This window comes from Triticum aestivum, chromosome 7A (genome assembly GCF_018294505.1).
Source record: "Triticum aestivum cultivar Chinese Spring chromosome 7A, IWGSC CS RefSeq v2.1, whole genome shotgun sequence".
NCBI lineage: Eukaryota > Viridiplantae > Streptophyta > Magnoliopsida > Poales > Poaceae > Triticum > Triticum aestivum.
In genome coordinates this window covers 211276890-211290170 of record NC_057812.1, presented here as the reverse complement: position 1 = coordinate 211290170, position 13281 = coordinate 211276890, and the positions used below count along the sequence as shown (strand labels likewise).

The 13281-nt window shown below is 42.4% G+C and overlaps 1 protein-coding gene and 1 long non-coding RNA gene across 4 annotated transcripts; one reads left to right on the top strand and one right to left on the bottom strand.

The window, feature by feature from the left end:
• Positions 1-902: 902 nt before the first annotated feature.
• LOC123154974 (uncharacterized) lies at positions 903-1986 on the top strand. Its single transcript, XR_006477144.1, has 3 exons — positions 903-1495; positions 1586-1643; positions 1744-1986. It is a non-coding gene; the product is annotated as an uncharacterized lncRNA (long non-coding RNA).
• Positions 1987-3537: 1551 nt separating this feature from the next.
• LOC123151063 (U-box domain-containing protein 7) lies at positions 3538-8896 on the bottom strand. Of its 3 annotated transcripts, none has more exons than XM_044570844.1 (7): positions 8567-8896; positions 8279-8466; positions 7413-7469; positions 6666-6851; positions 6433-6540; positions 4959-6112; positions 3538-4649 (listed from the first exon to the last, which is right to left on the bottom strand). In XM_044570844.1, the coding sequence occupies exons 3-7, from the start codon at positions 7467-7469 to the stop codon at positions 3899-3901; spliced, it is 2256 nt and encodes a 751-aa protein (XP_044426779.1). In that variant the 5' UTR covers positions 8279-8466; positions 8567-8896; the 3' UTR covers positions 3538-3898. The 3 variants fall into 3 exon arrangements, with proteins under 3 accessions (XP_044426779.1, XP_044426781.1, XP_044426780.1); XM_044570846.1 differs by having other exon boundaries at positions 8279-8434; XM_044570845.1 differs by having other exon boundaries at positions 8602-8893.
• Between the last annotated feature and the right edge of the window lie 4385 nt (positions 8897-13281).

Sequence of the window (13281 nt, the reverse complement as noted above, 5' to 3'; positions counted from 1 at the left end):
ATATTACTCCATACAACCTAGTGTCTCATTCTGATTAAATTTTTGCAGATGTTGTTGCTATTCTTGCCTATGTTGGTAAGATACAACATCAGTGGGATTCAATATATAGACGCCACATCCTTTTCCTTGAGATTGGCCTCATGAACTTTCGGTAAGTTTGAGGAGATGGCTAAGTTTTAAAAAAGTTAAAATAACAAGAAAGTTGATTCGTGATTGCAAAACTATGTGGAACTCCACTTTCATGATGCTAGAAGCAGCTTTACCATACAAAGTTGATTTTGAACGTGCAAATCATGTTGAGAAACAATATGAGCATTTACCTAGTGCCAAAGAATGGGAGTTTGCTGCAGAGATGTTGGAGAGACTTGGATTATTCGATGAGATAACTAAGTTGTTCTCTGGAAGTGATTATGTGACTTCTAATGTTTACTTCCCTAAAATCTATGAGATTAAAATGAAAACGAGACAGTGGGCCACTTCTAGCAATTCAGTTATAAAAAAACTCTCTGAGGAAATGAATACTAAATTTGACAAGTATTGGAAGGACATTCAAGATCTGATGGGGATGGCTACACTTCTTGATCCTCGTTACAAGAGGCATATGTTGATAGCTTGCTTTGCCATGCTCCATGGAATTGAGCCATCTTCTTATGACAATGTGTGGATTCGGTTGATGCATTAGTTGCTAGACTGCATTCATTCATAAAGGAGTGAAGTGGAAGTAGATGAATATAAACCATGTGAAGAACTGATTTCTTCAATGAAAGCTCCAGCCATCATGAACATCTTCAATGACATCAAGGTGAAATAGATATGTAGTCCCTCTGTAAATTAATATAAGAGCGTTTAGATCACTACTTTAGTGATCTAAACGCTCTTATATTAGTTTACGGAGGGAGTACTTGACAGATGGCCTAGTGCCATACACAGAAGTATTTAGTGTGTTGGATTAGTGGAACGTAGCTAGAACAAGATATCCAACATTAAGGAAGGTCGCCAGAGATATTTTTGCTATTCCCGTGACAACAGTTGCTTCAGAGTCGGCCTTTAGTACAAGTGGCAGAATACTTAGTGAGCATAGGAGCCGCCTAACTCCTAATATGGTGGAAGTTTTGATGTGCTCCCAAGATTGGCTTAGAAACAAACAAAAAGGTGAGCAAATAATGTACTTTTTTCAAATTTAGAATTTATTTATCTATTGCTAATCACTATCTCGTCGTGTGTATAATTTTTTTTGTTCTAGATGCTCGTAAAGGAGATGCAATTTTGAACTTACCTTCAAGACATTCAAGAGGGGATGCCGGTTGGTACTCACCAACACATTTCCTTTGCCAATTGAGTATTTGACTGTACCTTCTACAAGTGACAACAGTTGCTTCAGAGTCGGTCTTTAGTACAAGTGGCAGAATACTTAGTGAGCATAGGAGCCGCCTAACTCCTAATATGGTGGAAGTTTTGATGTGCTCCCAAGATTGACTTAGAAACAAACAAAAAGGTGAGCAAATAATGTACTTTGTTCAAATTTAGAATTTATTTATCTATTGCTAATCACTATCTCGTCATGTGTATAATGTTTTTGTTCTAGATGCTCATAAAGGAGATGCGCTTTTGGACTTGTTTAAGACATTCAAGAGGGGATGCCGGTTGGTACTCACCAACACATTTCCTTTGCCAATTGAGTATTTGACTGTACCTTCTACAAGGAAAATCCTAAACATTGACTATATTCATGTTTCCAACTAGGAATTTTGCCCTTTGAGACGTAGAGACATGGTCTCGTCGAGTTATGCTCGAGACTGAAGACTTATTGCGCTACGGTCTTCGTTATGCTACCGCTGGATTGCTCGAGTTTATTTTAGTTGAGCTTGCTACAGTGTCGAAACTTTATTGTGATGCTTAATTTGTGGCCTTATGTATGGTCAAATTGCCCTCATACTTTGTCGTGAGTTTGTGAACTTAAAATAAATGATTATGCATTGCTGTTTATGAGTGTGTTGCTGTTTTTATGTGTTGTTGTCTATGAGTGAGTGCTGCTATTTATGGGAATATGTTGATGTTTAGGAATTACGATGTGTTGCTGTCTACAAGTGCTGCTATTTATAAGAATGTGTTGATGCTTATGACGTGTTGTTGTTTATAAGCATATGATGTTGTTATGATGTGCTGCTGTTTATAAATTATGATGATGGGTTGTTGTTTATGACTATTTGTTGCTCAAGTTGACATGTGCACATGTGGGTACTTTTACTTGTGGATACCCATTTACCCTATCGGGTAAAGGGTATGAGAAAAAATTGTACCCGTTAACGGGTATGGGTACGAGTGATGGATAAGATCAAGGAGGATGGATAAGGGTACGGGGTAGCTCCACCCGTACCCAAACCCAGCGGGTGCCATCCCTAGGGTCTCGATCGAGCGCGCCACAGAGCTTACTTGTGGGGCGCAACACGAAAAAACTTCCGCACCAGATTATTGACGAGCCCGCTCAACCGGATGACGAATTCATCGACGGTCTCACTGGACTTGAACCGAATCTCCTTGAAATGTTGACGCAGACCCTGGGCCTCTGCCTCGCGCACCACAATCGAGCGCATGCACATCCTCTTGACCGCATCCCAATCCTCCTTCGCCATTCGCATGGTGGAGAGGACGAAGAGCATCCCCGCCCGGAGGACGGCCTCAAGGGCCACCCGATAATCGTGTCAATTGGAGATGTCGGTCTCCACCGCGTCAAGGACCACACGTCTGCAAGATGACCCTCATCAACAACAACTAGTCGCCGTAGTTGCTCCGCGTTAGCATCGGAAATGTGGCCGACATGAAGATCTCACGCCTCTACCCCATCGGCACGGCGAGCTCGCGCTCGCGGATGGTGCGGCTCCACCCACACCTCATGGGTGAGCGAGAGGGCGAGCCTCTCACTGTGACGGCGTCTTCGAGCTGGAGCCTCCACCCCCGTTCTTCTCCAACGCCTTCCTCCCGCCATGTCCGCAGGATCACAAGACATGCTCTGATGCCACTTGTCAACACAACTTCCAGCTTGCACACAATGAACACAGTGACACGAATAGTTTTTTTGCGCTGCCCACAATTCTTGCAGCTTTGCTCCGTTTGTCATTCTCCTTTTATTCTGTGACAAACAAAATGACCTTAACGGCCCAAATGAAATGCCCGCGATGATCCTCGGCGTTCGTGCCATCCCATGAACCAGATATTGCTGGTTGTGGACTAAGCCCAACCCACTTATCTAGCTAACCACTTCTGCCGCGCCATCCTATGACCGTGCTAACCGGAAATCAACGGGCAAAGCACCTAATCAACTAACAATGCACATGAGCAGTCGATACGCAGACTTCTGCCATGGCACGATTGTTGAACTGAAAAGAGCTGCCATGGCAGCCAAAAACGCTGTGACATAGCACCTAAACTAGACAACGCAAGTTTATTCAACACTACCTTTGTGCCGATGAGGGAGCTACACATTTCCTACACAAGAAGAAAAATCCTTGCACTGACCAGGTCCCAATCTCACAGAAATCAACTAAGCAGTATGGCTGTTCACATAACCCATGTTCGATCCAGTTCCAATGAAAAATCTCCCATGGAATTTCTGTGATCAACACACGTTCCAGGTATCTGTTACACGGAACAGCATGCATCAGAGTGCAAGCCTTTTTGACACAAGACCTATGAGCTAAACCCCCCTTTTCTTACCCTAGCAAAGAAAGACAAGAACATGTGCAAATACAAACTCTAGTCAAATACATTTCGGTCAAAAAAGTTCCCACATTAAGCATTTCATTTGGACACGACTACCCGCTCCCATTTGCATCAGGTGGTCAGTGTTGTCAAATTCACAAAGTTCTGATTCTCAAAAAAACAAAAAATCACTAAGTTCTCAGAGGACATTTCGTGACCGGGGTTTTGAGAAAATGCTGAGCTTTCTTGAGATATACCGAGCAGATTTGGATATCGGCTGTTTGCAGATCGACCCATTGGGTGAGCTCTCTACTCCACCATCGACAGCAGCATGAGCTACCCCTGAGCCCCCCAAGATTTGAAGCAGCTTGATTGAAGACGCTTTTGCCACCTCAGTTCCATAAACCGACAGATCAACAAGGGCAGGTATGACACCTTCCTTCATCACAAGAAAACGATCCGCCTCGGTGCTGCGGGAACATACCGTATGAAGGATAACAGATGCATGCTCCTGCTCACTGCGGCTTCCTGTGTCTAGATGATCTGAAATTGAACCGATATAATGCTCTGATCTGATGATAAGATCAGCAGCTTGTTTCACTTCGCATAAGTTCCGCATAATCTTCAGGCAATACTCGGTCAAGCTTACTTCACTGAGCAATGTAAACAGCTTGGCAATTATGCCTGGAGAAATAAGTAAGGATTTTACGTCATTACTGGATGACAGTTCGCAGATCATCTTTAGAGCGAGCTGCAAGCACTCATTGTCTCCAGTATCCAAAGCTACAATCACAGAAGGAGCCACAAGCGAGGCCATGAGAGGAGATTCCCGACAAATTGGATGATGCAGCAGTTCATGAAGTATCAGCAAAGCTTCCAGCTTTAACTCAGAATCAACAAGCGATACAATCAGCCGCACTGCATCTTCAGTGATAGATAAAATTCTAGTCCTGGATGAAAATAAAAAATTAAACATCACAAATATCCATTTTAAACTAAACTAAAACTACATAATAGGATCTTAGGCCTTTGTGCAAAAGCATAGGACAGAATTCCTAACTTTTGGAGCATGGAACTAGTTTAATTGAATAGAAAAACAGAGAGAGCGTCATCATCCAAAACAAGGTCTTATTACTACTTCTTACGGACTTGCGATTTACTGCTGAGAATCATTATTTTTCTTTTAGAAAGAAAATATCTTCTTTTCAACATCAACTAATATCTGCAAATGGAGAATATAAATGAAGATATATCCATACCTGCTATTGCAAAGAAACGTAAGGAAAAAATAAATTCCAGTTTTCTGAGCTTGTAATGTGCTTCTGAGATTGTCATTCTTAAGAAATTCAAGGAATGCTTCTAAAAAGCCATTGGAGATCATGGACTGCCAAACCTCATTTTCACTATTCAGGACAGCTTTTAAGTCTTTGACAGACTGCCTTTGCAGTTCCACCGGGAGCTCTGAGAGTTCTTGAAACAAATTCAGAAACATTTCCTTATCAAAGTTGCAGAAGGACAGATACAACTGGCAATTGACATTTGAATAAAACCGGGTAAAACTAGTTTTTGGCACATCTGTTTCCCTGACTGGGGATGATAAGTAACTAGCACCAGATAATGCAACTGATGAACCGCTATGCTCGACCATGTAATCAAAGTTTTTGTGAGCAATCAGGGGCGCCGAGATATCGTGCAAACTTGATAGGGAGTAATTATGAAATTGCTCGGGCAAATAAGTGCATTCAAGCTTCTGTTCTTTGCACCAGTTGTAAATAACAGCCTGCATACAAGTATTTGGAGTTATTGTAAAGTTTTCTAACTTTACTTGTGTCCTAGGACAAGTATCGTATCCTTTACTGAACCACCTCTCGATATTTTCTCTTTCATAAGTTTGTCCAGAGGCTATTATCACAGGATCATGCATCAGCTTCATAGATATTGGGCAGCAGAGCTCTGGAGGTGGTGTAGCAAGTCCTGACAAATTATTCTGATCATCATATCTCCCTGTCCCAGAGTTCACACCTGGAATGCATTTTCTGTGTGCACCGGTGTCACTAGAAATTACATTTGTGCATGTAGTTTCACTCGCAGTTCCATTCTTTGCACCTGTCTCAGGCTTGCTGTTCTTTCCGTACGTCCTGACTAGATACAGGAAAAAACTGAGGATACCTTCCTTTTTGGGATCGTTGCCATTGATCTTATCTAGTAATTTCTTGATTGCCCGTCTTTCGATTAACATAGCTTTCTGTGATGTCAGATTTAACTTTGAACATGCTAGAAGGAATGTATGCATTTCAAGTTCTTCAGTTGCATCCGAATGTCGAAGCATCTTCAAGACCGCTTTTCCAGCTTCTTCTTCTGCTGGATCAACAAGGAATTTCATATTTCGGAGATCATTATGTACATCAGCAACCTGTTACAAATAGTCAGGTGTAAATATACTATTTAAAACCTGATCAATATTGGCGTAGTACTAATAAATGCAGTTATTTGGTAAGCAGAAATTTCTGCAGACAACGCATGTCTATATGCAAATACTGGATACACCTCCAACTAAAAATATGTGAATGCTAGTTTCCCATACTCAGGCTACTTTGATTGACATTCCAACAAATGGTTCGCCAGAGAATTACTCTCTTTTACATCTAGCGAGCAAACCATGTACTTAGTAATGATCAGCGTAGAAAAAAGTTTGCCTGCTATTGAGTGATCTATAAAGTTCAGTAAACTAGCCTGATCAGCCAACATAGACGGGACCATATTCTGAATCAGGAACAAGCTCCGCCTCATCGAGTTTCTAATCCTTTCGCATCGCATTGCTGTTGCTTCTCCTGTAATAGCCTGAAATGTGTGTGCTCACTATCAAAAGACAATACATGAGTAGCAAAGGAAACCCATTTTATCAAGAAAAAGACTAAGAAAATATAAATAAAATGGTTTAACATCCTCAATGCAGAGTGACATACCAAATAAAGACTACTACACTCAATGCAGTTCTGGATTATAAGTTTCCCTTTGTCAACTATGCTGTATAGATTGCATAGTTCCTCTATGCCAGCTTTACATCCTGGTTGAGCCGCTTCTATTGATGGAAGAATAGAAGTAACTTTATCCAACATCATTTTCAACTCACTGCACATCAAGCTGTGAACCTGCAAAAACAGGGTCAGAGAAGAATAATCACAATAACTGAAAACTAGCCGAATATGAGAGTTTGCACAAGTACCTGGTGAAAATTATGTAACAAAATAAATAATACCATGAACATATGAAATGGTAGTTAAAACATACTGCTCTTTTAAGTTGTTACTACAACTGCCAACTAGTACGAAAGCTAAATGCAGTATGTGCTTGATGAAAGAAATTCCACTATTTCAGGCTTAATCATTTGAGACACTGTTATAGTTTTTGAAATCATATTTGGATACAGCATTTAGCATTGTACGGAATTTTTAAACATATATATTAACCATACACAATTATTCTTGCTTATGATGGGAAGTACTGGATTAATGCCTGAAAAAACTCATGACCATTTTACTGTACCGCAGATGTCCCCAGTTCTAAGAAAGAATGGCATGACAAATTACCAGCAATCAAATAATGATCGGACAAGAAAATATGAACTTCACCTTACAACAAAATACAAACAGTTATATGTAAGCAGAAATAGTTGTCAACAAATGGAAATGCTAGCAATCTAATATCTGCACCTTAGGATGTGAGCTATGCTCAGGTGTACCAAACATTCCATCATTATTATTCTCCATCTGTCAAAACCATGATAGATTGTCAAAATAGGGCAAGTTAAAATCAACAGTCAAATAAACCCCTACATGCAAACTTTCATTGTTTTGTTATTTGTAGCACAATCAGCATCTTCAGCAAAAGAAAGGAGATGATGACGGTACGTAAGCTGCAAGTGCATAATTTTTACTAGAAAAGGTAAACCATATACATTAAAAAAACACATTAGTATGTCAGGTATTTCCCTAAGGAATATGTCAGATAGACTATTATCAGGCATATTCCTGGTCACTGTCTGACACCATTGTCTTGCAGTTCGAAAGTAACCTAACATTAGCATGAGTGGCCAATCAAGTATGAAAACAATTAGTTATGCCGCAACTCGTGGAGTGCTCTTCATACATGGTGAAATGCCAATAGTTTGGCCAACCGACTGCTTTCTTTGGAAAACATTCTTTTATAGTTGGAACTAGATAAATCTAGTGAATTATACAACACTTTAAGCTTTCTAGCGCATGTAAGAAAAATTCTTGAATACATCCCTTTTTGACCATATCCGAAATAAAATAGGAAGAACTTAAGTTGTCTTATTAGATACTCCCTCCGTCCCAAAATAAGTATCTCAACTTTGTACTAACTTTAGTATAAAGTTGTACTAAGGTTAAGACACTTATTTTGGGACGGAGGGAGTAGAACATATGTACCTTCTATACATTTCAATGTTAATTTGACACTATTTACATATGTACCTTGTAAAACTTTGTGAATGGAGGGAGTAGTAGAGAACTCAGGTACAAAAAAGAAGAATCTGAAACTTGAGGAAGCAACTCACCTTTGTGACCTCCTCCCCTTGAAGAGAACCCGTATTAATTCGTTGGATCAGACGGAGACAAGCAACCAGCGTTGGAGAGAAATGCTAGCCAGAGGCCAGAGGCCAGAGATTAAGCAAAAACAATGAGCAACCTCAGGAGCTTCTCCTTTTCTGAACCTGTGGGCTAAAACCAAGAGAACTTCATTTTCCTGTAATTATAGGGCACCAATCAAACACGGGGAAACCATAAAACCCCACCAACCAAAATCAGGACAGGGAAAAGATGAAAGGAGAGTCCGCAAACCGAACCTCTCAAGGAACATGAACCTCCTTCTGAACCCCACCTCTTTTCTTCAGAGGAAACCCTCGCGCGCAGGAGGCTGGCCCCGTTCCGGGAAGGAGGCCAGAGGAACTGAACGGGGAGGGCGCAAGGGGGCGAGGTGAGATCACGATGGCCGCTGCCCTGCCGCGTAAGCCAGAGAAACCGTTGACGATCGAAGAATGGGGGTGGGATCGAGGAGGACTCCTCGTCACCTCGCACGTTTATCCTCTCGCTTTTCTCAGGCAGACGCAGGCGGCAGGCCTCGGTGCGCAACCGGGGAGACTGTGGAGTGCGCTGGGACGTGGACGCGACGGCGGTGCTCTGTTTCCCGGGCATGTTCAATGCGCTCTCGGCTGTCGTCCACTACGCACGGCGCGCACCGGGATTAGCAGGCGGTTTAAGCGGCGAGGTTTACGTGTGAGCTGGTGGTTTAGTTTGGCTAAGAGAAGATCTCGAGGTCGTCTGTCATGGGCGACAGGGTATTGCGCTTTCAGATTACTTTCAGACTTTACTCCTGGGTTGGCCGCTTCCATTTGTAGCCGCCTGTTCTACCACCACTACAGAGAGCCCACGGCGCCTTCTTCGTCGAGATGCCGGCTCATAGGTCCCGCGTCGCACACTCCCTCCCAGCTGTCGTATCATATCATTTTTTCTGCGGGAGCCGTATTACCACTTCATTAGATGTCTCTCTCACAGTTCACAAGTGTTAAATTATTGGCCCCCGCCAGGCATTGGTCGACTGGACTTGATCGTAAGATCAGAACGGTCTACCATTGTGCAGCAGAAAAATCTCTGTGCAACACCCTTTTTGTATATGTTTATTATAAAACATTATCGTCATTTTTTGGCCTAATCTGGGACATCAATAAGACAATGTTTGGTTGAAGGTGTAGATATGAGTGGGCTGGGACCATCCCAATGAGATGGTTCAATTTTGGTGTTTGGTTAAGATGAATGGGATGAGCCCATAAAGGTGATTTGGATGTGGTCCTCATATAAGATAATCACAAAGGCATAGATACATCAATGACATACATAAGATAATCATGTGAGGAGCCAGATAGGGATTGGACCGTTCGGTCCGACCAATTATATGGGGTGGGATCTTCACATCATATTCTCCTTTTTTGTTGTTGCAACCATTCAAGTGTTTTTTAACCGAACAATTGGGTTTTCATTTTTGGTATGGTCCCAATCCATCATGAGCGACCCCTTCAACCAAACGCGTCCTTAGTACCAAGTGTCAGTTCCTTTTTTTGCCTATTCCTTTGTTTTATAGAAAAGCCATATCAAACAAAGTCCAAACACGATGATATTTTACGGCGTTTTTTTTGGGACCAGAAGAGACCCTGAAAGCTTCGGGGAGAGACCAGAAGGTGCACGAGAGAGCGACAAGCTCACCAGGCATGCCCCGGGGGGAGGTGCGCCATCAGCACTTGTGGGGCCCACTAGGCTTCGTTTGACCTAATCTCTGACCTATAAATTCCTTAAAATCCAAAAACCCAGAGAGGGAGACCCAAAACAATTTTATCGTCATTGCAAGCCTATGTTCTTCAGTTATCCCATCTAGAGGCCTCCACCGGTACTCTGTCGGAGGAGGAAACCATTGGGGAGGCAATCTTCATCGACCTTGTTGCCTCCATGATGATGCGTGAGCAGTAGCCAGATGGCTTTCTCTCTCTCTCTCTCTCTCTCTCTCTCTCTCTCTCTCTTTTGTTCTTCAATACAATGATATCTTCAGAGATCTATTCAATGTAATTTTCGACGCGTGTGTTTGTTGTCGGATGAATTGTGGGTTTATGATCAGATTATCCACTGAAAGTATTTGAGTCTTTTCTGAGATTTATTTATGTGTGGTTTTATAGTCTTGTATTTCTCTTCGATCTATCTATCTGTTTTGGCCAATTAGAACGATTTATCTTCAGTGGGAGAGGTGTTTGGTAGTAGGTTCAATCTTGCGGTGTCCTTACTCTATGTCAGGAGGAGTAGCAAGGCACATTTTTATATTATTGCTACTAACAATAAAACGACGGGGTTCGAACATATTATTTGATCTTACTTTGTCTACATTATGTCATTATGCTTCAAGCACTACTCTATTTGCTACGAACTTAATACTTTGAGATGCATGCTAGATAGCGGTCTTGAGGTGGAGTAATAGTAGTAGGCGCTAGTAAGTTTAATGGTCTACTTGTCACGGATGTAATGCCTATATATTGATCATGCCATTAAGAATCATCATAACTATGGGCTATTTTGACAATTGCCCGACAATAATTTGTCTACTCACCGTTGTTATGCTTACGAGAGGGGCGCCTCTAGTGAACCTATGCCCCCCGGATCCATCTCCCATATTTACTAAAACCCTAAAAAATGCTCCTTGTTGTTATTTCCCTTTTATTTTATTTTATATATCTACCACTACCAGATTTAATCCTTACAATTGACGAGAACAAGGGGTTTGACAACCCTCTTGCCTTCATTGGGTGCAAGCATTTGCTTTGTGTGTGCAAGTACCGCTTATCTTGTTTGTGTGGTGTCTCCTACTGGTTCGATAAAACTTGGTTCTTAACTGATGGAAATATTATCTGCTACTATACTACATCACCCTTCCTCTTCGGGGAATCCCAATGCCTATCACAAGTAGTAGCCCCCGGGCCGGATGTCCTCCTGGTGGCCTTCTTTCTGAAGTTTTGGCCCTAGCTTCAGCCGGTTATCATGCTGATGTTCCACGAATTTTACATTGGGTCTCTAGACATGACATGAACTTTAATGTCATTACCCTGACCCCGAAAGTAGTAGGAGTGACGGATATGCAACACTTTAGGCCGACTACGGTGATTAATGTGCTTGAGCAAATTTTTGCGAAGGTCCATGTAGCGCGTTTGGCACCTATTGTGGATTGCCTTGCAAACTGTCTGACTCGATGGTTCTGATGAGCAAGTTCGAGCCACTTATGAGAATGGTTGTGTCTCGGGCCAGAACTATCATATGTGAAGTGGGTTGAAATTTGTATGCCCAAGGACCTGGGAGGGTTGGGCAGCCTAGCGTCCCGTCGCATGAACATGGCCCTCATGTTGCGGTGGGTTTGGCAGATCATTCGCGGGGAGAGGGGTTTGTGTCTATGGCTTCTTCAGGCTAAGTACTTGCGAGCGAGCCCCTCTTTGCTTGCTCGCACATGGAGGGATCCTAGTTCTGGAAGTCCATGTAGAGGATCAAACAGGAAATCCGCCTTAGGGTTTCCTTCTCTGTAGGCAATGGTGAAGGCTGAAGGAACTCTATTCTGGATTAAAACATGGGTTGGGGGAGTCCCGTTGTGTACGGGATTCCCTGGCTTGTTTGCCATCTGTGCAGATCAGATGGTGTTGGCCTCAACGACTGCGCAGAATGGCCACTGGAACATCTTTCTTGTTTTGAAGGTCATTTAGGTAGGTGGATATAGTAGATTAGGCTAATTTGCGAGCTGCCCTTCCACTGGTGCTCGCGGATAATTCGGACAACATATCGTGGAGTCTCTAACCTTCGGGTATGTTCTCCGTTGGCTCGACTTGCCATGCTCTATGTCATAGTCATACTATTCTTTGGACTACCTCCTCTTTGGAAAGCGCCTCTGCCCTTGAAGATCAAGATTTTTGTGTGGCAATAATCATTGAGGAACCGACTCCCATCTGGGATAGAGGGGCTTAAGAGACACGACCCTAGTAATGGCTTTTGTCCCCTCCGTGATGTCCTGGAAACAGGTACCAATATCCTTTTCTCTTGCACGGTGCAAGAGTTCCCTGTAGCTTCGTCCATGGGGCTCTAGGGTCGGACTAGGAGGCCTCGGACATAGCTAGGTTTCTTGGGACTAGAGCCAATCCGCCCGAGCAGTAATGTTGACTGTTCTGGTTGATTTTTGCGGCATTAGCTTGGACGATGTGCACAAGTGTAATAAGATCAGCATTTAGAGGGTCTTTCCTAGGTGCGCCGCTGACTCGCTCTTCAAATTCCTTGCTTTCTTGCAGCACTGGCACCCCTTGTCTAGGTAGCATGACCGTGAGTGTCTTGGACTGATGATGGATGTGCTGCATGCTACCGTGATGTCTAGTACACTACTTTTATTCTTGTAGACATTGTTGGGCCTCCAAGTGCAGAGTTTTGTAGGACAATAACAAATTTCCCTCAAGTGGATGACCCAAGGTTTATCGATCCGTGGGAGGTGTAGGATGAAGATGATCTCTGTCAAACAACCTTGCAACCAAATACAAAAAATCTCTTATGTCCGCAACACACCCAATACAATGGTAAATTGTATAGGTGCACTAGTTCAGCGAAGAGATGGTGATACAAGTGTAGTATGGATAGTAGATATAGATTTTTGTAATTTGAAAATATAAAAATAGCAAGATAGCAAGTGATAAAACGGACCACAAAAATGTATTGCAATGCTTAGAAACAAGGCCTACGGTTCATACTTTCACTAGTGCAATCTCTCAGTAGTGCTAACATAATTGAATCATATAACAATCCCTCAACGTGCGACAAAGAATCACTCCAAAGTTTCTATCAAGAACATAGGATGGAAACATGTATCAACCCCTATGCATAGATTACCCCAATGTCAAGATAATCCGCAATTTGAATACCAAAACATACATCAAGTAACTCAATAGAATACCCCATTGTCACTGCGTGTATCCACATGCAAGACATACATCAATTT